The sequence below is a fragment of the Garra rufa genome, chromosome 8, assembly GCF_049309525.1.
Source record: "Garra rufa chromosome 8, GarRuf1.0, whole genome shotgun sequence".
NCBI classification, from domain to species: Eukaryota; Metazoa; Chordata; class Actinopteri; order Cypriniformes; family Cyprinidae; genus Garra; species Garra rufa.
The window spans coordinates 8320311-8345872 of record NC_133368.1 but is presented as its reverse complement, the minus strand read 5'-3'; the positions used below and the strand labels follow the sequence as shown (position 1 = coordinate 8345872).

General features: G+C 34.3%; 1 protein-coding gene across 1 annotated transcript in view; it reads right to left on the bottom strand.

Moving 5' to 3' along the window:
* Positions 1 to 21021, bottom strand: part of cckbrb (cholecystokinin B receptor b) — a 55151-nt gene extending 34130 nt beyond the window's left edge. Inside the window, exon 1 of the mRNA XM_073846268.1 lies at positions 20877 to 21021. Within this exon, the coding sequence (XP_073702369.1) occupies positions 20877 to 21021 (145 nt within the window). The remainder of the gene's footprint in view (positions 1 to 20876) is intronic.
* Between the last annotated feature and the right edge of the window lie 4541 nt (positions 21022 to 25562).

Genomic DNA, 25562 nt, shown 5'->3' with positions numbered 1-25562 from the left:
TCTCACGAGAGATGTGGTCCACATGAGTGGCTTGACTAAAATCGATCTCTCACTTTCTCTGTCGCTACTGCGAAGAGCGAAGTAAAAAGAAGGACGTGTTTATCAAGTATCCTCCACATGGCATTACTTTCTGTGGGATGCATTAGCCTCACTATGTGGGAGAAGCGTGAACTAAACTGTTTGAGGATTGCTGTGAATTCTGTCATAATCGTGGGTTTCACAGGCCTTGGGAAATACTTAGAAGTGTTAGATAACCACGGTGTGTTGCCTTGGGATAGAATTGGCTTGATTTAGGGTTAAAACAACATGTGTCATCATTGCTGGTAATTGGATTCATTTACTCTTCTAAATTCTCTTATATTATGCTTCATACTAGATACATTTTGCAGAAATGTAGAGAGGTGCTCCTTTGAGGGTACAGCCCTAGCAACACAAAGTTTATACATTTGCACAAGGTTTACCATTTCAAAAGTGGCTAAGAACCCGCCTAGAGCTCTATTTCTTACTGTTGGTACTTTAATGAAAATTTAGAACTTGATGGATGCGTCTTGTTTGCAAATAGAGAAATGCACACATATGCGTTGTGGTACTCATGAACGTGTCGAAGACTGACACAGAAGAGAACAAATTGATGAATAAAGTTATTTTTGTTTTCTATGCGCACAAAAAAGTATTCTTGTAGCCTCATAAAAGTAAGGTTAAACCACTGATGTAACATGGACTATTTCAACGATGTCTTGCTACCTTTCTGGGTCTTGAATGTGGTAGTTGCATTGCTGTCTATGGAGGGCCAAAAAGCTCTATGATTTCATCAAAAATATCTTAATTTTTGTTCTGAAGATGATGAGGGCGAGTAATTAATGACAGAATTTTAATTTTTGGGTGAACTATCCCTTGAAGTGTGAACTGAATTGAATATTTTGGGATGCCTAACTGCATGAAAATAGTTTAAATTTAAATTCATAGTCACAGTTCAAATATGACAGTTAACACGCTGAAGTGTACATAAGTGTACTTCATTAAAGCATGACACTTCTAAAAGTATACTTAAGTGTACTTAACAAACATGAAAGTGTACATACAGTAGGTTTTTTTTTTGTTTAAATAATATTATCGTCAAGAACAGGCTTTTAAAAAATACTTTTAAGATTTGAAGCACACTACAAGTGCACATTCAGTACAATTAAGGACACTTCTTTTCTCAAGGGTTGTTGAGCTATCTTAGAGTATGTTTACACAACAACAATGTGCTAAAAACGGAAAAGTTTCTCCTTTTCATTGCTGAAAAGTTTCCCTGTTTACACAGATATGTGGAAACGATTAAAAACGCTGAAAATAATATTTCTGGCATTTTCTGAATTTTTCTGATAACAGATGAACGGAATTTTGTTGATAATAGACAATATTTTGCTGATCATATTGTGCTGGTATTTTGGCAGGTTTAGAGTAGCAAATCACTGCATGAGTGAGTCATTTAGTCATTAATTCAACCAATTCGTTCAAACGGCTGATTGATTCAGTAAACAAACGCTATCCTGTGTTGCTCAGAGACAATAAAAACAGTTCTACTGTGGATTTGTTTTAAATTATTTTGTTAATGAAAAAGAGCAAAAACAGGAACTTGTGTCTAAAATGTAAGTCAAACTTCTTATTTATTGAACTGTTCATCAAATTAATATCATATTTGCAATCATGCTGATATTTGGAGAAAAAACTGTACTCTTTGTATGATATTAACTACTTTATATCAGATTATGTAATATTTGCCCTCTTATCTTAAATTATGGGAAAGTTCCCCAAATTTTAATAGACTAAATCACAAACACAAGCGTGAACTCTAAGGCTACGTTTACACTAGTGCGTTTTAGTTTTTATAACACATAACCTTTCCTACGGTCATTCCTGTTGTTTACACTACTCTAGCATTTTCAACCCTTAAAAACACGTCACATGACCATTTAGGCTGCATTCATCAACAAGGATGTCTTATTTAAGAGAAGTAACCGTATAAAATATACTTATTTTGGGGGGTGTAAAAATTCTTTAATTTCTTTTTTTACTTTAAAATTTAATGGTTACTTGTCTTAAATGATCTTCCAAAATGAGATGCAAGAAATGAGCATGATGTTATTGTTTACTCGGACGTCAAGCATACACAGAGCAAATGTGATCAGCCACGCCATAGTTCAAAAGTCTCCGCTTTTTTCCATTTACACTGAAACGCAACCCCAGAGTTTTCCAACTAAAACGGGGTCTGCAGGGTTTTAGGTTGTGTAGTGTGGACAGAGATCATTTCTGAAACGCAGTGAAAATGCCAGTAAAGATGAGAATCATTTTCATTTTAAAAACGCACTAATGTAAACATAGCAAATGTGCACATGCAGTACTTTAACCTACGTCTCATTGGTTTTTGCAATATACTCAACAATGTTAATTCATATATCGTTTAAACAACAATTATGATATTATTGTAGACTATATATATCAGACAACCCTAATGCCATGTCAGTTTGCATATGATATGCATGCACATGACGTCACCATTTTCACAAATTCACATTTTCATAGTTTACATTGAGATGATAAAGGTATAATTTTGAAAAACATGCAATTTGAGACCTGTTTTCAAAAATTTGGTTCTTGAGGACCCCAAAATGCAGTTTTTGTGCAAATAAATGTCATAAAAAGTTAATTTTTAGTTGAAAACAGTTTCATGTAGCCTAAACACCCCCTTAGACCGACCGCCCACAAAGACAAAACAGGCTGAGACAAACTAGAAACACATAAAAAAAATCAGAAACACACGCTTGTGAATGCAAACAGCTCAGTTAGATGAAACGATTTAGGGAGAAAGAGACAATAAATTAGATTACCGAGAATGAAACACTTGTTCTCTCTTGCCAATTGAAATGTTACAAAGGGGCTGTCTAATCGAATTCAATTACTCTTTCCTCTGTGCTCTTCTCCCTGTGGATGAATGTCTCCCTTAGCATATTTCACCATGCAATCTTGGCGTCTGTGACAGATGTTTGTTTTAGGATGATCTCTCAACACGTTCTATCTCGCACAAACCTGTACTGTCATCCTTCGCAAGTCACATCGCTATTCAAACCATCCAAGACAGCCTGCTGTATAAAACTGCAAATAACTCACTGCACATGAGGGACTGACAATCCAGAATGAGGACATTATAAAACGGTTTCTTTAAAAAGCTATTGTGAACCATTCATTCAAACCACAATACACTCTTAAAAATACACCTTCAACAACCATTCCTTTTCACAAGAAGTTCTTTAAAGTACTGTTCATTGAAAGGTTCTTTCATGAACTCAAAATTCAAGAGCTCAGAGGGTTAAAAATCCATTCTAATGTGTGCTTTGCTGTTGTATGTCTCTGAGGTGTTTTTTATGACAACCCCAAAAAAAAAAAACTTATAGCTTGATGTCTACCATACTTAACATTATCTAAAATGTGTATGCAAGATATACAGATCGTTAAAACAGATGGATATTGTTTAAAAAGTGAACTGAATATTTGTTCCAGGATGGGATAAACTGCAGCTCATGTCATTAAATGCCTTGGCTGTGTGTCATGTAAACAAAACAATGATTTCTCATCATCCCTCGCCCATTTTCATCTTCCAATGCATCACCTCTGGAGCCGAACAGCTACTGTTTCAGCTGTTGAACCTCCCCTTTCCAAAAACTCTACTATTTCATCAATGCTTTTTGCCTCATTATCAATTCATGAGAGATTGAACTGGGTTATGAATACAGGTCTCAAATCAGAGAAGGAATGCATGAATAAATTACAATCAAGAGGAATCATGATATCATGAAAGTTAGTTGCATGAATTATGAATCTGAGGCCAAATGAGAGTGCATAAATATTTTAGATTTGTGTAAATTGTTTTGCCTCACATATCAACAGCATTTCACAAGTCATTGTTATAACCAGTTCTATAACTAACTAGCGGGGATTAACTAACTCAAATTAGCGATAGTACTAATGATGCAAAAAAAAAAAATGCATGAATAAACAGTCGAAAATAAATTAAGGTTTTCATGGAAAACATTGCAGGATTTTTCTCCATATAGTGGACTTCAATGGGTATCAATGGGTTGAAGGTCCAAATTGCAGTTTTAATATAGCTTCAAAGTGCTCTACACGATCCCAGCCAAGGAATAAGGGTCTTATTTGGAGAAAAGATCGATCACTTCCCATACATTATACATTTATATACTTTTTAACCACAAATGCTCATCTTGCATTGGCTCTGCGAAGCATTACATATTCATGTTGAAAAGGTCACGTGTGGTTAGTTTTTTATCTGTGCACTCTGGTTCAAAAAGTTAGGTATTTCATTTTCTCCTCCAACGTTAAAAGCGTCTGACATGGTTGTTTTATCTTTTTTTTGTAAAAGGCTTTGACTTTCTTTGCACGTTTGCTTTGTAAACACACTGAGTCGGTCTACGTCATACGTGTTTGATTATGCAGTGCGTGATAATGATGATAATGGTGATAATGATGATGCAATGAGGTGCAGATGAGCATTTGTGGTTAAAAAGTATATAAATTGTATATGTTTTTAGAAAATGACCAATCATTTTGCTAGATAAGACCCTTATTCATCGACTGGGATCGTCAATGCTCTCTGAAGCGGCATTGAAACTGCAATTTGGACCTTCAAAATTTTGATTGCCACTAGGGGTGGCACGGTACATGATAAAACTTCCGAACCGTTCGGTTCACTTGTCTCGGTTCGGAGCGTGTGTGCGTCACACGGTTCAACGCATGCGCAATGTAGCCTCGTGCACGTAGTGAGTGTCCTTTTTGCGCGAAATAAGAGGTGTGTGTGGACATACAGACAGTAAAAGTGGAGTGCTGCAGGTTACGTCACGTGTAGAAATGGCAAGTTGGAGAGATAACGAAGGCTCCCCAGAGTTGGAGGATGCGCCAGCGTCGTATAAGGGGCCGTGCACATGTAGCGTCTTTTGCGCGCTCAAGTTCGTTATTTCAAATGTAGATGGAAGCTTTTCCAGGCGCGTCCGCGCCGCATCGAGATAAATACATCTCAACTTTTCAGAATTCCGCAAGCGCACCGCAGGTCATGTGACATGAACCAACCAATCACTTGTTTGAAAGACAGAGCTTAAAGATTTCCTCTCTTTTTCTTTTAAATGATACAGTTTTTGTAAGAGCTAACACTGAAGTTGGCAGTTTGATAAATGCAAGTGAATTCTTCAGTTCAATCTTTATGTGCTAAAAGGCACATAAATTCCTGTAGAGATAGTAATACACATTCTCCTGTTTTTGCCAAATACAGTACAGACCAAAAGTTTGGACACGTGTCCAAACGTTTGGTCTGTACTGTAGATATGAATTCAACTGAAAAAAAACTTGTGAAAAAATATCTTTCAGGTGGTCAAATAGCAAATAGCAAATAGTGGAGCTCTGCAGCCACCTACTGGTAAAAGTTATTTTTTTTTTTACTTTTAAAACTGGATTTTCCAAAAGATGGGCAAAAATTTTACACTAAACCATGTGAAATTATCCATGTTATCCCCATGAATTAAAGTTAGAAATGTGGGTCTTTTATAAAGTCAATTTTACATAAAAAAGCAGTTTTTGTATAAAAACCCATTTAAAAAATATTTATTTATTAATTTATATATATTTAAAAAATATCACTAACCCACTGAAAACTGCACAAATGTAGAGTAAAAACTTTAATAAACTGAAAAATATACAGTACAGACCAAAAGTTTGAACACACCTTCTCATTCATTTGTCCAAACTTTTGGTCTGTACTGTAAATGAAAAGCATGTCATCAATGTCTTCTCTCTTGCTGTATCAAAATCTCCCCTAGCTTTCCTCAGAGATGGTCTCAATAATGTGCTTAAAGTCAAGTCCAATTCAGTTTGTGCATGATAACATGATATAACAATTTTTTTAAATAATGTATCCTAAATTCTGGATAATTAAGCTACATATCATATGCCAAAGGAGTGTTCTGGAGTGTTAAAGATTAAAAGAAAAAAACAAGAACCGCACAGAACCAAAAACCGTGACCTAAAACCATGATACGAACCGAACCATGGGTTTTGTGAACCGTGCCACCCATAATTGCCACTGAAGTCCACTATATGGAGAAAAATCCTGGAATGTTTTCCAAAAAACCTAATTTCTTTTCGACTGACAGGGTTTGTACAAGGTGCTTAAAGCTCTTGAAGTACTTGAATTTGACTTTTTGAGATGTAGGGTCTGGAAAACCCTTGAAAATAGCAATATTCCTGAAGAGGTACTTGAAAAGTGCTTAAATGTTAAAGGATAATGCATCTATGAAATACGTGTCTATTTCATTTTAATAAGCACATATCTTTCCCTTTTTTTGACTATTTCATTAATGTCATAAAACTATCAAGCTAAAACAGTAGTAGTACTGTCAGCGATCTAGACCAGACTTAGAAGTATGTAGATCAGGACTTTGGAGCATGGATCACAAATCATTTGATTTAGATCAGAACCTCACGTATCGCGAATCATTTGATTCAGACCGGGACTTAGGGGCATGTATAACAAATCTTTTGATTTAGATCAGAACTTCAGAGTGGATTCGTGAATCATTCCACAAAATTAATGATTTGCGATTGGCAACCACGCTCCAAGTCCTGATCTGATGGTTAACAAATCATTATTCAGATCAGTACTTTGGAGCGTGGATCGCAAAGCATTTTCAAAGCAGTTTAGCAAATATTTTTTCTGAATTTTCTTAAACAGTAGAAAACATTAAACCATAAGTGAGGTCTGATTGTCCTTAAAAATCATAATAAAGTACTACTTGAAAAAAGTTCTTGAAAGTCCTAGAATTTAATTTTGCTGTATCTGTACGAACCCTGGACTGAAGAAAGAAAGACAAGAACATCTTGCATGACATAGGGGTGAGTAAATTATCAGGACAATTTTTTTCTGGAAATGAACTAATCTTTTAAGAAGGAATTTTTATGTTTGACTTTAATAAAATCATTCCTACATTCTACCACATAAAGAACTATTTTTTCAATGTACATTTATCTACCTTCATATTCTAGCTTTTCAATTTTATTTATTGTTTTTCTTTTATTATTACTATTACTGCAATTATTTTGCATTATTGTGCATAATAAATTCATATTAAAATACAATTTATTGTGCAGCCCTAGCTGCCATTACCTTTTTTGAAGTCACTAAAATATATTGATAAAGAGATTTAAAATTTAACATAAACATATTGCCCCATTATCTTTTTATTTTTCAAAAGTAGTAAAATTCTTCTAAATGTTAAAGTTACTCAGCTTTATGCTATAGTTTTAAAGTAGCAGTTCACCAACATTGGTTAAACCATGAGTTATAAAGAGTTGTAGCACTGTTGCACCAACCAATTATCGATTCAAAGATAGATGGATGTCTATATCTGATCTATATTCCCAAAGCAGTGAAGCAATCCATGCTGTTTCCTGAATGCTGTTTGTAATTGGTGTCTACAGAGAGGCCAAGTGTCGGTCTGTAATTGAAATAATCAACTGTTCACTAATTAAAATCCGCAGGACAAAGCACATCAGGAAAAACATTCGCCTGCAGCCATATAGTGCCATATATTTTGTAGAGATCCAGTTTAGTCTGTGCATTTTTATAAAATGGTGCATAATATGCAATTTTTCTGTACCCAGAGTACACTATCCTGTGTACTGTATCCCACAATGCAATCTGTTCGATTTAACCTTCCTTTTCCAGTGTAATGAATGAACTATTTTTTTTTTCAACCCACCTATTCTGACTCATTATTTGATCAGACCACCAAAAGAAAAAATGTCTTTTGTTCACTTGCTATTTTTAAAGAACAGTAGGCAGCGCACAATGTATATTGTGTGCCAATCAGTAAGTACTAAGCTGTTGGAACAGCCTGTCTATTTCCCATCTTAACATCACTGAATTCACAGCATTCCTCCATACAGAGTCCTCAAGCTTAGAGAAATTCATGGCTTTAGCTTATTCCTGCAAACCAGTGACCTTCAGTGACTCAGTGTATTCATCTCCTTCTGGTTTATTCTGACCTACTGTATAATGTAAACTGTTGTAGAGTGCTGGTAAAAACAAATTATGTTCTGCTGTATTCATTCAAGGTCCCAATACTCACATTCTGTGAGCATAACAAAAACCCATAATTTTCACGCCCATGTCATGACATCAATCTGCAGGAAATCTGGGAGCTTTGCAGATGTTAGTAACCATAAAAGTGTCAGAGGATGAGATTGCATGAGGTCAGGCTTTGTCTGAGTGGAAGAGCCCACACACGTTTACAACTGAACTGCCTTAAGTATTAGGTGAAGTCATTGTCAATGGCAACAATTTTATAAACATTCAGAAAACGCTGAAGTTATAAGGAACTGAAAACAGGACTAACTGGAGATTTACAGGAGAAGTTCACTTCTGGAAAAAAAAAAAATGAGATAATGTAGGGGAGAGCGGGGCACAACCTAACACTTTATGAATTTCGCGGTTTATGTAAATCCACTTGGAGTTCAGAGTATAATTTTTATCCACATTATTTTCACACTTGTCTAGTACAAATATATCGCTTTGTTTCATATTTACAGTGTATGCGTTTTTCGTTATTTACCTCAAAAGTAAGGAAGTGAAAAGTGACAACATGCCCCGTAGGTGGGGTACATTGTAACATCTGAGGGGCACGTTGTAGCACGACCATATGACAGCTTAAAATGTTATCTGATCGAATGAAAAAAATATACACAACAAACTAAAATATTTTGTCAGTAAAATACATGTGTTAACTTTTACAAATGAAGTAATGACGTTTTAAAAAAAAAAATAAAAATAATCTAATTTTGGAGTTTGACGATGAACACATCGCAACAATGCTTGGAACGGTCCTGATCGCAACACACAGCTGTACAGTAGTTCAAAACAATGTGGACAAATAGATCAAACACATTTAGACATTCAGAAAAACACTCCCCTCCCTCCACACACAGCTCTCATAGGAGCATTTCTTTATTTCTTGAGATAATAACTTCTGAACATTAAACATTGATTGTCAGCCTTTATTCACCTGTTTCTTGTGGTTTCTTATCAAAATCCTTACAAGTAAATAGTGTAAACTGCATCGCTAATGTCATAGAATAGCATAGTTTAATAACAGCGGGGCATATTGTCACACAGTGTTACAACGTTCCCCATCTGCGCCACTGGAGTTTAAAACAGGCTAGTGTCTTCTGCTGGTTTGCCAAGCATTAATAAACTATCTAAACTGATAAATAACAAATTGGAGATTAAAATAATAGCAGATTTGTCTAATTTTAAATGAATACTAAAAACTGAAATGAAAAGTTTACTTCAGCCAGAAATGTACTTTTACTATGGTAAAATAAATATTCAGTGATATCTTTAAAAGGCTTTTGAATTTTGGCGCTCTTTTTTCTCTGCATAGTGTTGCTATGGCAACTAGTAAATACCGTAAATTTGGTTATGCTAGCGTGTGTGGAAATATTTAAACCACGTGTGTTACAATTAACCCTGCGTTAGGTTGTGCCCCGCTCACCCCTACTCATCCTCTTGTCTTTCAAGATGTTCATGTCTTTCATTTTTCAGTTGTAAAGAATTTTTTTTTTAGGAAAACATTTCAATATTTCTCTTCATATAGTGGACTTCTATGGTGGCCGTGAGTTTGAACTTCAAAAATGCAGTTTAAATAGAGCTTCAAACGATCTCTAAATGATCCCAGCCAAAGAAGAAGGGTCTTATCTAGCAAAAAAAAATAATCATTGCTAATATTGAAAAATTCAAGGCAACACATTGCATTCAGATTTGTATGTTTTCACAACGATTAGCAATGTAATTATCCCAATTACAATAACGTTGTTGTCTTTACTAATATTATTTAGTTCTGATAAGGAACAGCGCTTTAGCCATGTGATTACCCCAACTACAATAATCTTGTTGTCCTTACTAATATTATTTAGTTCTGTTGATGAACAGCACTTTAAATTCCTCGTTCTACCAAAGAATATATGTTTGCTCAGTCAATAGCCTCGATTACAGCACTAGAAAATGTTTTTATAGAAACATCATTATTGAAGACACCTGATGTTAATAAGCAGAATCACCAAAGGAGAAAACCAAAAGTTTTAAGCAACCATTATAGTGGTCAATGTTTGCATTAGTTAGGCTCTTGACCCTTAATTTTTCACTATTAGATTTTGTTTGGCTGCAATTATTGAGTTACAACAGCCAGACAAGCCAAGAGCAAAAGTCATCAGGTGGCATTGGCTGTGCTTGACATAATCATTATATAGCAGCTTGAGTGTTTGACATAGGATTTCCTTTTAAACTACAAGAAACTGTGAACAAAAGAGCAATCAGCTTTGGCATAATCAGACAGATGATGAAAAAAGTGTTTATTTTAATTTAGACACACAGACATGAAGAATCAGCGTGAGCATCACAACAACGGTGACCATCTAAAAGCGTGCCGTAGCCAATCAGAACTCGTCCATGACTCCCATCATGCATTGCGACATGAATAAATTATGAGAGTTCACAGTTGATCTGTTTATCTGAATATGCCGTTTGTCACCATTGTTGAGATTCATGGGCTGGTTCTTGATGTCTATGTGTGTCGATGTGAAACACTTTTTTTTAAACAGGTTGTAAAAAAATCTTTCCAAAAAGTCAAGATTATTACAATAAGCAAAGAAAAAAAACAAAGAGATTAGACACTATGTGATTCACATCAAACAATGAATATGTTAAAACATAATCATCACCTGATGACATGAGCTTATGTCTAGTTGTTTAAACTCAAACACAGCAGCCAAACAAAATCTAGTATTCAAGATTTACAGGTCAAGAGCCCAACTAATGCAAACATTGATCACTCTAATGGTTGCTTAAAAATTTTGGTTTTCTCCTTTGGTGATTCTGCTTATTAACATCAGGTGTCTTCTATAATGATGTTTCTATAAAAACATTTTCTAGCGCTGTGAACGAGGCTACTGACTGAGCAATATATTCATTGGTAGAACAAGGAATTTAAAGTGCTGTTCATCAACAGAGCTAAATAATATTAGTAAGGACAACAACATTATTGTAGTTGGGGTAATCACATGGCTAAAGTGCTGTCCCTTATCAGAACTAAATAATATTATTAAAGAGAACAACCTTATTGTAATTGGGATAATTACATTGCTAATCGTTGGGAAAACATAAAAATCTGAATGCAATGTGTTGCCTTGAATTTTTCAATATTAGCAATGATTTTTTTTTTACAGTGAATCGGTTATTTTCTAAAAACAATTACAATTTATATACTATTTAACCTCAAATGCTCGTCTTGTCTAGCTCTGCATGAACTCTGTATATTACGGTTTGTGACAGTTACAGTAGGGTATGTCAAAAAACTCCCATCTCATTTTCTCCTCCATATGGAGAGAAATTTCTCTAGATAAGATGATCCTTTCGCTAATCATTTTGTGCCCTTTGAAACTGCATTTAAACTGCATTTCAGAAGTTTAAACTCACAGACACCATAGAAATCCATCCTTCAGAGATATAATTTCTTTACGACTGAAGAAAGAAAGACATGAACATCTTGTATGACAAGGGGGTGTGAGTACATTATCTCAAAATTTTTGTTCTGAAAGTGAACTTCTCCTTTAAACTTGTTTAATCAATTAAGTGAAATCAATAAAATTTAAGAATTTAATCAGGGATCTAAGCAAAAATGCCACTGGAATTGAAAACAATACCCCAAATAATTAAACCCAACCCAGGCTTATTGGACATACGTGCCTTTAAATACATTCTGTTCAGAATTCAAATATCTAGTTTGTTGCTAAAATGTAATGCTCTATCGTGTTGGAAAATCCCCCACAACAAACCCAACCTCTACATATGCTTCTATGTTCGTGCAAATCATTCGTGATGCAGCTTCACCCACAGCAGAAGTGAGTATAAGGGTTTTTTATGCATCTTTGCTAATGGCCTTTCTTAATAATGTACTAGGTAGCAAGTTTCGCAGCTAAACACAGCTGAAGTAAACATTACGGCTAGTCATCCCACAGCAGAGAGGGATGGTCTGAGCAGAGCTCATTAGCATTTAAAGGAACATGCAACAGAATAGCTCGCTCTAAAAAGGGCTGATTTTGACCAGGAAAAAAAAAAGAATGTTTTAATCTTAAGTATGTTAAGTATGTTATAGACTTCTCATTAACCCTCAAAGACCGAGACAGCCGCCCGCGGCTAAAAATAACTATTGTTCTTAAATGTTTAATAACTTGAACCACTAATCCAATTTGAATGCTTTAAAATGTAATGCACAGAGTCTACTCTTTTCGGTGATATCACATTTGTCTCACTTGGATATTCAGAGGCTCCGTGGTGATTACGTCATCACATTTCCTTAGCACTGATTTGTCAGATGAAATCAATACGTTTCAGTCCTCTGAGCCAAACAGGAACGATTGTTGATGCTTAGTCCCACCCCTGTGCCCAGATTGGTTCAAACTGTCACCTATTCAACCAATAAACATAGGTTTTGGTCTTTTGAACCACCGATTAGTACGTTTCTTTGCAAATCTGATCAAACGCAAAATGAAAGAAAAGTCTGTCTTGCGTGCATGAAAACAAACGCAAAATAACACATTTGCATGACAGCATTCTTTGAAAATGTACAGAAATATTCATGACAGAGCCCTTTGACATAACACAAACCAAAAACAAGGATGAAACAGCATATCGGATAAAGCACTGGAATGTAGGTTTTTCGCATCACTAGGCGATGTCCCTGTAAAATAGTTTCTGACGCAGACTACAGCCAGCAGATCCATCTATTTGGTTGTTATATTATGTAACTAATTCTTATATAGTTTGTAAAGATTTTCACTATTTTTTCGGTTGTACTACTCGGTATATTTCTCTCTCATTTTGCGTGAATTTTGTGAATAATTTGGACTGTTTATTTTTTTGTTGTTGTTGCACAAGACAAGTTGTGCAATTTTTCTTGTTCTACTTTCTACACTGTTTGTGTTTATTGTTCATCCTCTGATTAAGAACATATTTATCTTAAAACTTATTTTTACTGTTTTGCTATTATATAGCACTGTTTCTGCTATGACTTTACTCCTGAAACAGGTTTTGGACAGGTCTATATTGTCAAATAAAGCTAAATGGGCCTGTTTTTTTTACTGAAAAGCTATAATAATATTGTAATAATTGGCTATAACTTGCTTGGGGAATGTTATATATAGACAAAATTTTATTTGGAAGTGTAAAAGACCTAAACACAAATTTCTAAAGAAAAAATCCAAACTTCAGGAGTTTTTGTTTGAGTACACAGTAAAAAAACACCTAATTGTTGAAATTCTGGAAATTCACTCATTTTTAGAGAAAACAAAAGGAAAATTGTAATTTTAAATAAGCTAGACATAAAGTTCAAGTTCTTTTGTTTATAATGATATATGACAATTGATGCTGACTGCTAGAATAGGTCTGAAAACCAAAGAAATATACAGGTGCCTCAGGTGCCCCAAAAATGTTCTAGGTCTTTAAGGGTTAAGACCCTTGAGAATCATTTCAACTTGTGGAAAATGGGAATCCGATGACCCCTTTAACGTCCTTATGCAGATTTGAGCTGTTTTGTCAAACCATACTTTCACGAGGTTTGTACAAGAGCTCTTCATCACTCAAGTGCAACACCGTATCACATGAGCTACCAAGCAAACCTACTAAATATGAAATCTCATATGACGCTGTATATGTGATGACAACATTCAAAAGTATACGATTTCAAATCATGCAGAATGTTAAAATTGCCTTGAAGGCATAGTATAATATTCTGTAAGTAACTGTGTGAAAAATTAGGATTTATTTATCAAAACTTACTTACTATGTGTAAATCGCTTTGTGTGAAAAGGAATAAAAGTTGTCAGAGTTTTACTGCCTCTAGTCTTCATTTCAACTGGAAACTGCTGTGTTTCGTACATATAGGTATGTTTTTTTTTTCTTTGTTTTTTTTTTCAGTTTATATAGGCACATATTTCCAATGAGCCTGTGTTGATTAAACTTAAAAAAATGCCCCTATAGAGATTTTAGTGAGTTCCAATTATAACAAGTGGAATACTTCACAATTTTATTACATTCTATTCTAGTCTTATTTTAGTTTTATTTTATTATTATCAGGTAAAAAAGGCTCTGGCTTCATGTGGGCAGGTCCTTAGTTAGCTGAATGCTTTTTAGTCAATTGAATACTTCAATTAATGGCATGCTGTATGCTATTATATGGATTTAAAAAATAAATAAATCTCATCATACAGGTTAAATGCACCTGAGAAAATATTGCCCTTTTAAAAAGAATTACTTTCAGACACTGCTTTGCTGGTCTTTTTCCAAACACAAATAAATGAAAATCTTAAAAAGCATAAGTAATGAAGTGTGGACACAAAATTATAATAAATGGGCTCTTAAATTGCCGGGTAGAACATGTTTGTGAGTTATTTGCGTCTACATTAGAGCCAAAAACAAAGGTAATGCCATAATTTGGATTCGGACCACTGTCTGATGTGCTGAGAACAAGCAAACAGCACATTTGTCAATTAAGACCATTACAGCTACTCAGGAACACCGTATACCTCAATAACAACATAATATCTTGCTCTTTATTTTTTCTGTGGACACTGTGAAAGATTCATTGTGCATTGCTGACTGATGATTCATTTTATTTATACTGTATGATACCGTACAGAATCTATAAGAGACCCCTCATAGTATGAACTAAAATTTAAAGCAGTAAATTATCTAATGATTGGATTCAATCACTGACATCAATCATCATTATCAAGATCTGTCAAGGAAGTTTATTAATCACTAGTTGGTATATGTTGCTATATTAAGCCAAAGCATGACGATCTGCTAACCTCTGTGTCCTCTCAAATTACCCCAGTGCAGCTTCATCACTGGACTCATCTAAATGTTAAGAGCTCATGACTGAAGACCTCACCCTGAGCGAACTCACCATGTGTCTCACCTGAGATCAGAGGTTGCATCGTTTCAGAGAAAATGACTTCTACTGCCTGTCTCGTCATGTTAACACAGCATGTGTTTGATCATATACAGCAGCGCTTCCCAACTGGTGGGTCACAGGTTTGTTCTGAAGGGGTCAGTATAGAAAAAATACGCTAAATGCAAATTGTAGAATTCAACGCAAAATGATGCATAGTTAGAATAACAAAACTATCATGGTTATTTCTGCCATGAAATGTTATATGGATAAATAAATAAATGTAATTGTGACTTTCTTCCTCTCAAAATTTTGTTTATATCTCACAATTATTATTATTATTATTATTATTTTGCTTTTTTAAAAATATAAACATACAATTCTGAGAAGAAAAATCAGAATTGCAAAATATTGAGTAAACTCATAATTCTGAGTAGAAAATATAGAATCCCGTTTCCGCCACAAAATAAAAAAAGATGATTGCTGCTTTTTATCTGACAATTCTGACTTTTTTCTCACAACTGCGAATTTACATCTTTTTCTCAAATTTGCATAATACAAACTCGCAGCTGCAATTATAAAGTCAGAATTGCGTGATATAAATGTACAATTGCGAGAAATAAAGTTAGAATTGCGAGATAAAAACTCACAATTCTGACTTTTTTCTTGCAATTGTGAGTTTGTATCATGTAATTATGATCTAATTATTTTTCCTTAGAATTGCGAGATATAAACTGGCAATTACAAATTGTAAAGCCAGAATTGCGAGATATAAAGCGCCAATTGTGACTTTTTCTCAGAATTCCAAAATTGCGCAAATATAAACTCACAATTACCTGAAATAAAAATAGAATTGTAAATAAAAATATTTTCTCGCAATTTGCGAATTCATATCTTATTATTCTAACTTTTTTCACTTGAATTGAGATATAAACTTCCAGAATTTTGAGATAAAAACTCACTATTCAGACTTTTTTGCAATTCTGAGAAAAAGCCAGAATTGTGACTTTGCATCTCAGAATTTCTCAGCGACTTGTCTCGCAACTGCGAGTTTATATCACGCATTTCTGAGAAAAAAAAGTCAGAATTGTGAGTTTATATCTTGCAATTCTGACTTTTATAACTTGACATATTCTGAGAAAAAAGTCAAAATTGTGGGATAAAAAGTTGTAAATTCCTTTTTAAATTTTTTAGTCAGTGGTGAAAACAGGCTTCCATCAGAAAAGGCTAAATTGTGAGATATAAAGTCACATTTCTCAGGAAAATAAATGGTAACTCGTAATTGTAAAAATGAAAAGTCAGAATTGTGAGTAAAAATGGATGAAATTCTGAGATGAAAAGACATAAGATAAAATCTCACAATTATGTGGGGGGGGGGATCTTAATTGTAAGATGTTAACTCAAAATTGTGAGCTATGAACTCACAATTCTGATATGAAATAACTGCAAGACATAAACTTGCAGTTTTAAGAAAAAAAAATCTGAATTGTGAGATATAAACTTGAAATTGCAAAAAGAAAAGAAAGAATTATGAGATTAAAATGTCAAAATTTGGAGAATTCGGAATTGTGGGACATTAACTATTCTCTAAAAAACAAAATCATAATTGCGAAATATTAACTAATAATTGTGAAACGGAAAGTCAGAATTGTAAGTAAAAATGGCAGAAATTCTGAGAAGAAAATAGAGAATTGTGAGATAAAAACTCACAATTCTGTGGGGGTAAAAAACTTAACTGTGAGATAAAAACTCAAAAATGTGAAACATGAACTCAAAATTCCGATATGAAAAGTCAAAATTGCAATACATAATTTTGAGGGGAAAACTAAGAGATAAACTTACAAATGCAGGAAAAAATGAAAGAATTGTGAGATTAAAGTCTTGAATTGTGGGACATAAACTAACAATTCTCTGGAAAAAAAAATCATAATTGCAAGATATTAACTCACATTTGTGAGATATAAACTCACAATTATGAGAAGAAATGTTCAAACTGTGAGATGCAACCTTTCAATGCCAAAAGAAAAGCCAGAATTGTGAAATAAAGTCACAATTACCTTTTTTTATTCTTTTGGAAACAGTTCTCACAATTCTGACTTTTTTCTTTCCTCATAAGCGAGTTTTATTTTGAAAAAAAAAAAAAAGAAAAGCCAAGTACACAAGTACAGTGAAGGGATTTGCTAAGATTCACAGAAATCCACTGAGACAACACTGATTGCCTGAGGCATACGCACACAATCCGGGAAGAGGAATGAATGAGTGTGCATTGTATGCTAAAAGTCCAGAATCTGTGGATTTGAAGAGCACTGCTGGAGCGCTCTGTGATGGCGATAATGACAGACGTGTGTTTGATGATCAGGGTTTATACTGAACACAAGAACAGGGAGCCCAACAGCCTCTGCTGATGGAGGAAATGGACAGCAAATACATGTATTGTCGAGCGGTCTCTGATTAGGCTCCTCAGTGGCAATGCACTAAATTTAGCCTGCGCCCGGAGGTATGCTGAACGCTTCCATCAAAGCACCCAGAGAGAAAGAGGAAAAATCACTTGCTTTTGCAAATAAATATGAACGTGTAGTAGTAGTGTATATCAAACAGCTGTTTCCACCTCAACTGACTTCTTAAAATGACGTTTATTGGTGTAACCCAATGAAGACGTTGATTAAGTGAAAATCCATAAATATATTTGGATTTATGTATATGCTATTTTTAAAGATGAATCATTTCAATTCATTTTTAGATATCAGTGTTTCTTTTCATATAGCTATGCAAAGATTTGATTTCAAAAACAGTATCATAGTTATTTAACTACTTATTGTTGTGATTTTAAATCAGTATTTAACCTCAGAATGATCTCAAAGTAAAAAGAGGTGCTAAAGTCTGATTTTGTGATGGCAGTGCTTTAAAAAATAAATGATATAATCTCAATTCAAGTGATGAAGGATTTTTAAAAGTTTGACAGTAATCAATGCAGAGTACTAATGTAAGGTTAACCCTGCCTGCTTTAAATGTTTCAAAATGATTAACAGTTCATTAATGATTAACCTTCATTAGAAATGTAGAAAAGTAATCAAAAAGTAATCAAATGTAATCAATTACTTCAATAAGGTAATTGGAATAGTTATACCACATTTTAAATATGGTAACATTTAATCCGTAACCTGTTACATTTCCAAAGTTACCTTCCCAACATTGCTAAGCGATGAACAATGACTTGTTTTTTATTATTTGGCATTATTTCTTAATTACTGTTTTTTTTTTTTTTTTTCATTCTGCATGTGTTGTTTTAGTTCTGTTATTTCTGGTTAAAGCTGTCGAAAATGGCTCTAAAAATGATCTTATTTAATATTTAGATTTTTTTTTAAATCCAGTCAAAACCACAAAGTTTACAATCCGGTTAAAGCGCACAACAGCATGAAGCCTTGGGGACACTGTGGTTATGACTTGATATGTAGCAAGTGGCACTTGGAGCCTGTCATGTAATGTCCTTTACTAATCTAATATAAGGAAAAAAATGCCTAAGAAATATTTAACATTTGCTTTCTTCCAGCAAAGTAACTTTATTGCTAATATTGGTTTTCCTATATAGTTAGTACTTTGGAATATTTTATTCTTTTCTGTTTTAAAGTTAACATTTATTGTGGATATGTAGAATTTGTCATTACTTTATTTGCACAAAATAAATAATCTTTTCACGTTCTTCACATTGTAAAACAGTCCGTAGTGTCATAATGCCCAGAGGGGTGATGCAGTGAGCTCTGCTGAATTATTTACTTCTTTTGGCAGTGATTCTAATAGCTGTGGAAAGGCTGCAAACTCTGCTTCTTGAATAGTCACCTCTGGCTTCATTTAGATTTTTTTTTTTAAACTAAATTAATTCATTTAAACCATTTTTTCCCCATCAGTGTGAGTATGTATTACTTCTTGGACAGCCTAATGAAAAAACTGCATACCTTTATATTAGTAAAAGTGTTTTACATATTCTCCAATTTTAACAGTGGGAAACTGCAAAGTCAAAAACACAGAAAATAAGGTAGTATTAATTTTGTATTTATTTTACTATCAATGTTATAAATTGTCCTTTCCCATAATTTTATAAATCTATAAACCACATGTTTTATTTTACTTTTACTTTGTCCCACTTAATGTAAATTTAAATGTGCAACTTATATCATTTAAACCAATATTTACCCAAAATAGAGCTCTGTGTTTTCCCATGAATGTAGCCACTGATGTTTTTACATCATGTATGTGTTGTATTATGATTCAAGAGACGGGGCTCATTCAGAGCTAAATATTATCTGCCCCAAATATGGCATGTTATATAGAGCATGACCGAGATTGTAATTAAATAAATTTAAAAAAATAAAAAAATGGTCATGTGCTTATCTACAGCAGCCATGTACAATGGTTTAAATGAAATCAATGTTTTTTTGTAAATATGTGAATATAATTTGACTACAGTTGATATTAATACATTTATAACTCTTCACTTAAATGTAAATGTTTGTCAGAGGTGTCTAATTAAATCAGGTTTCCACATACAGTAGACATACTTCATTATCTGTTTATTGTAGCATTTCTCATGGGTTGACTGCTAATAAGGCATCAGAAACTAATAAATATAGGATTAGAATCACATCTTACCTCTGCAGTGACAAATATAGCTGTAGTGATGCTGGCATAAATTAATTTACAGTTTTCCAAGATAAAACAAACATTGTTCAGTCCCTTACTCTCTATGGTACAGTGATTATAGTACTACAGTATATGTGACCCTCGACCACAAAACCAGTCATGAGGGTTTTCATCAATTTTTGAAACTGAGATTTATACATCATCTAAAAGCTGAATAAATAAGCTTTCCTTTGATGTATGGTTTGTTAGGATATGACAATAATTTGAAAATCTGGAATCTGAGGGTGCAAAAAAAAAAATCTAAATAGTGAGAAAATCACCTTTAAAGTCGTCCAAATTAAGCTCTTAGCAATGCATGTTATTAATCAAAAATTAAGTTTTTATATATAGTTATGGCAGAAAATGTACAACATATCTTCATGGATCATGAACAACTTAATATCCTAATGATTTTTATCATAAAAGAAAAATCTTATTTTGGTTTTTTTTGGCTATTGCTACATATATACCCATGCTACTTAAGACTGGTTTTGTTGTCCAGGGTAATTTAATTAATACTTTTGTAATTTAAGTTATTCCATAGATGCTAAACTATTTACCATGTCGTATACTCAAAGGTAAAGATTGTAAATATTGCATTAATATGGTATGCCATTTATGCCCAGTATGCGGAATATTCGTTGACCTTTAGGGGGTGAACATTTAAGGACATTTATCTCACTAACCTGATTTTCTGGAAGCAATCTTTTCAGGTTCGTCTTGAGCAACCGAATTGTTTTTGGCGCTTCCAGAACGAAACGTAAACTTTTTTGATATAGATGCGATACATAAATATATCATAAAGTGATGTTGCCTCAGCCTATAAAGGACTACAGTATATTTTTGATTAACCGTGCAGAAAGCGCAGATCTGTTACTATGGTTACCTGCTCAGGCGAAAGCTTCTTATTTAGTGCGTTCTAACTAAAACTTGCAATCTATAACTTTTGGTGCTTGCTAATCTACTTGATATACTTGTAACACCATCAACCACTTCCTGATATTACTTCAAGACATTTGAGGGTGCTTTAGCCTCTCAATGATGTCAAAACACGGTCATGATAAGTTTGAGAAGGAGAACGACTGTTTTGAACGAACGAGACTGAAGCAGCGTTCTGGTGCTGAGTGTGTGTCGGGGGGTCCTCACCTTTGGGTCGCGCCGGTTCCGTCTTGGGCAGCAGAAGCGCGTCTCCGCAGGTGCCGTTGGGAATCTCCAGACTCCCGTTCAGAACTGAGCTGTTCTGAAGGCATGCCCAAATCCCAGATGTATCGTTTAGCGTTTGTAAATCCATTTCGGACCTAACCACTACTATTTTATATTAGTAGTTCCTCGCAATCATCCGTCAGCAATAAGTGTCTAATGAGAGCGCAAACAGTGAGTGGCTTAGAGAGCAGAAATTTAAAGAGGATAAATTAAGAATCGATGAAATGGTGAGTAGGGAAAAATAAGATTAGCTCATGCTGAAATAAAACGTTTGAGTCGTTGTTGCTCAGCAGTGTGTTGAAGGCACAGTTGCTCTGTATGAGAATGTGATGAAGCGCGGAGCGCCACTGAGTCTCTCCTCACGCGTGGACTGAGCTGAGGGTTTATTGATGAGCTCTTAAACAGCAGGGGTGGGAGTTTGGGGGTGAGTCAGTGGGATTCAGGGATTTGAGCATCCTGAAGAGGAGGAGACACTGAAAGGAGTTTGTGGAGTGCGTGCACATGGAGGTTTCAGGAAAGTTATGAATGATGTAGCAGGTGGAGTGAAGCATCAGCGCCCTCTTGTGGAAGAAGAACAGGTTGTCTGGACTTTTTGTCTTCATTTTAAAAAGTACATTTTTAAACATTAGAACAGACATAATGTCTTTTAGTGTTATTAAACGTACGCTGCTCCGTTCTAAATTAATAAATATTCATAGCACAGACTAGAGGACATTTGTCATGGTAGGTTTAGTATGCATTTCTATGGCACATATCTTTAAGGAACACTCCACTTTTTTTGGAAATAGGCTCATTCTCCAACTCCCCCGAAGCTAATAAATTGAGTTTTACCTTTTTGAAATCCATTCAGCCGTTCTCCTGTTCTGGCAATATCACTTTTATCATAGCTTAGCATAGATCACTGAATCCTATTAGACCAATAGCATCGCGTTCAAAAATAACCAATGAGTTTCGGTATTTGTCCTATTTAAAAAACTTGACTCTTCTGCAGTAATATCACGCAGCGCCTGAAATTAGTTCCCAGTTAGGTCACTTCCAACGAGGAAAGCTCCCTGTGCAAGCAGTTGGTCACATTGTGCTGCGATGTGCCGCATGATATTACTGCGCCTGCTTCGGCCATGTTACGGCAGCAAACTTCCTTGACTATTACGCCGGAATGGGAGTGTAGTTCCTAATCTTATCGACCTAGAAAATCACAGCTTTACATTTTCCACCGGTCTCAGTACAAGATATAACTACGGAAGAGTCAAGTTTTAAATAGGACAAATACCGAAACTCGTTGGGCATTTTTATGCTATTGGTCTAGGATTCAATGATCTATGCTAAGCTATGCTAAACGTGATATCGCCAGAACAGGAGAACGGCTGAATGGATTTCAAAACGGTAAAACTCAACTTATTAACTTGGGGGGAGTTGGAGAATGAGCCTATTTCCAAAATAAGTGGAGTGTTCCTTTAAAGTACTGACTACAGAACAACTGATGAATATCCACCTTATTTTTACCCTAAGAGCGGGCGCGGACATTTGTAAATTTTATGGCTTCCGTCTCATCCATGACAAGCTTTTTTTAGCTGTACAAAACAGCTTGTTCTGTAGCTTGATATTGCAAACTGGCGTGTCTTACCATTAGGCTAGTTTTGGGCTAGTTTTGAGTAGCAATTGGGTGGGTTTTGTTGTGAAAACCTGGCAACCCTGTCTAAAGGGGCTAATGAACCTTAAGTCTCCCCCATAAGCTTACTTCCGCATTGAAGAATAAGGTGGATTTATGCCCTTACCCATGTACTCCCAATTTCACGAAACAACAATGGCAGCCCTACGGATGCGGTGTTTATGCAAGTGGTACACGGTGAAAAATAGACTTTAGGACAATATAATCTTGCAATCAAATGAATAATAATATAATAATAATAACTGCCTGAGTGCATTTTGGCGTGACTTGCCTGGAACACTATTGAAGCTATTGAAGTCCTGATTTACGGGCTCAAAAACCTGCCTGGAATGCAGCACTGGATGCAGGCAAATTCTAAATATGAAAATATTTAAATGTGATTTTAAAAATACAAATTTGTGCATTAAAGATGCATAGGTCACTTACATTTACAATTTAAGGTTATACAGATATTAGTTATTTAACATATGAATGTTTGATGGATTTGTGTATTCCAGAGTCCAACCCCTAGAGTGAAGAGTTTATGATCATTTGATTTAGTAATGTGATAACACGTTGTATGATGGTAAAATAATCATCATTTGCTTGTCTATAAAAATGGCTTTGTAGATTTGTCTGGTCAAGTCTATTTCTCTGGCTATCTTGTATAGTTGATGAGCAGTTTAAGCAAAGTGCCTGAATCTCTGTGCACATTTGCAGAGGCAATCCAAACAAATTTGTGAGTATACACACACATTAACGGTCCAGAGTGGTTTCCTAACTTAACTCTATCACAGGATTTAGGATTTTGATTTAATGAGTTTGCTAATACTCAATTACGTTAAGAGGGTTTACCAGAAGAGTGACCTGTGATTCGGTGCCATGATCCAGGTTATTTGCACAAGCATCTGGTCTTTATTGGAACAGAGAGAGTAATAAACATTGTGGCACCTGCTTCTCTTATTTACTGCAATCGTTTTGTGATCATGAAGGACTCTGGCATGGCATCAAACCTTTATGGACCTTTTTTTAGCCTGACTGAATTTAATCTGTATTTTTAGGGTTAGAAAAAACACATAATATTACAATTATATTACAGTGTCTTATGCTTACTAAGATCTAAATTAGCAGAAACAGCAATTTTGTGAAATATTACAATTAAAGATATTTGTTTTCATTTTTCAAATATTCAATGTAATTTATCCCTGTAATGCAAAGCTGAATTTTTAGCATCATTGCTTCAGTCTTCAGTGTTACATGATCCTTCAGAAATCATTCTAATATGCTGATTTGATGCTTATTTATTATCAGTTACATTATATTGATGCTCAGTTTGTTCTTATGATTTAATGTTGCTGCCTAATATTTTTGAGGAAACCATATTTTTTATTTTTAGGATTTTGTGATAACACTGGAAATACTTTTAAATAGTAGTGCATCATGGTTTACACAAAAATAATAAGCAGCAAAAACTGTCAACATTGTTAATAATAATAAATGTTTCAAGAGCACCAAATCAGTAGACAAGAATGATTTCTAAAAGAACATGTGACAGTGGAGACTTGAGTAGCATTATAATAACAAGAATATATTAATTTGTTGTTTTAAGTTATAATAATATTTCAAAATATTACTGTTGTTAGAGCTTTTTTTAAATAAACAAATGCAGCCTTAGTGAGACTGATTGCTGTACTTAGCTTTTATTAACATTTTATTAACATTAAGATTAAAAAATGCTGTAGAAGTATTGTTCATTCTTAGTTCATGTTAACTAATGTAATTAACTAATTATCCTTATTGAAAAGTGTTACCAAAAAAAAAGAAATAATAATAAGAGGGATCATACATAATGTATGTTACAGTATTTTTCCTTTAGCACTGACCTGAATAAGATATTTCAAATAAAAGACGTTTACATATAATCCACAAGAGAAAATAGTAAAATGACCCTGTTCAAAAGTTTACATACACTTGATTCTTACTGTGTTATTACCTGAATGATCCACAGCTTTTATTTATTTATTTATTTTAGTGATAGTTGTTTATGATTCCCTGTTTGTCCTGAACAGAAAAATCTTTCAGGTCCCACAAATTCTTTGATTTTTCAGCATTAATGTGTATTTGAACCCTTTCCAACAATGACTGTATGATTTTGAGATAATTCTTTTCACACTGAGGACAACTGAGGGACTCGTATGCAACTATTAAGGTTCAAACACTCACTGATGCTTCAGAAGGAAATGCAATATGCAAATATCTGATATTTGGGCAAAATAAGAAAAATCACACATCCTCATTCTGTTCATAACTTTACACCCCTGCCTCTTAGTGCATATTTTTTTCTTCTTCTGGAGCATCAGTGAGCATATGAACCTTCTGTAATAGTTGAATATGAGTCCCTCAGTTGTCCTCAGTGTGAAAAGATGGATCTCAAAATCATACATACATTGTTCCAAAGGGTTCAAATACACAAAAATGCTAAAACACCAAAGAATTTGTGGGACCTAAAAGATTTTTCTGAAGAATCGCAGACAGTTTGACTGTTCAGAAAAAACAAGGGACTCATGAACAACTACTAAACAAAAAAACACAGCTGTGGATCATTCAGGTAACAACACAGTATTGAGAATCAAGTGTGTGTAAACTTTTGAACGTAAACTTATGTAAACGTCTTTTATGTGAAATATCTCATTCAGGTCAGTGCTTAATAAAAAAATAACATGCATTTTGTATGATCACTCTTACTTTGCTAAATTAATTAACATTTTATAGATTCTACAAAGTGTATAAAATCGTTTGACCTCAACTGCATCCTTGCAGCCTTCAGATTTACAAAAGAAAATGTCTTATTAAAAAATTGGATCTTTTTGTTTAAATTTCTTAAGGGTAGAGTCTGGTCACTCATAGCAACAGAGAATAAACCTCTAGCCACGGGACATGGTTAAATAACTCACCTTTTAGATCAACCTTTAGCCTGTCAA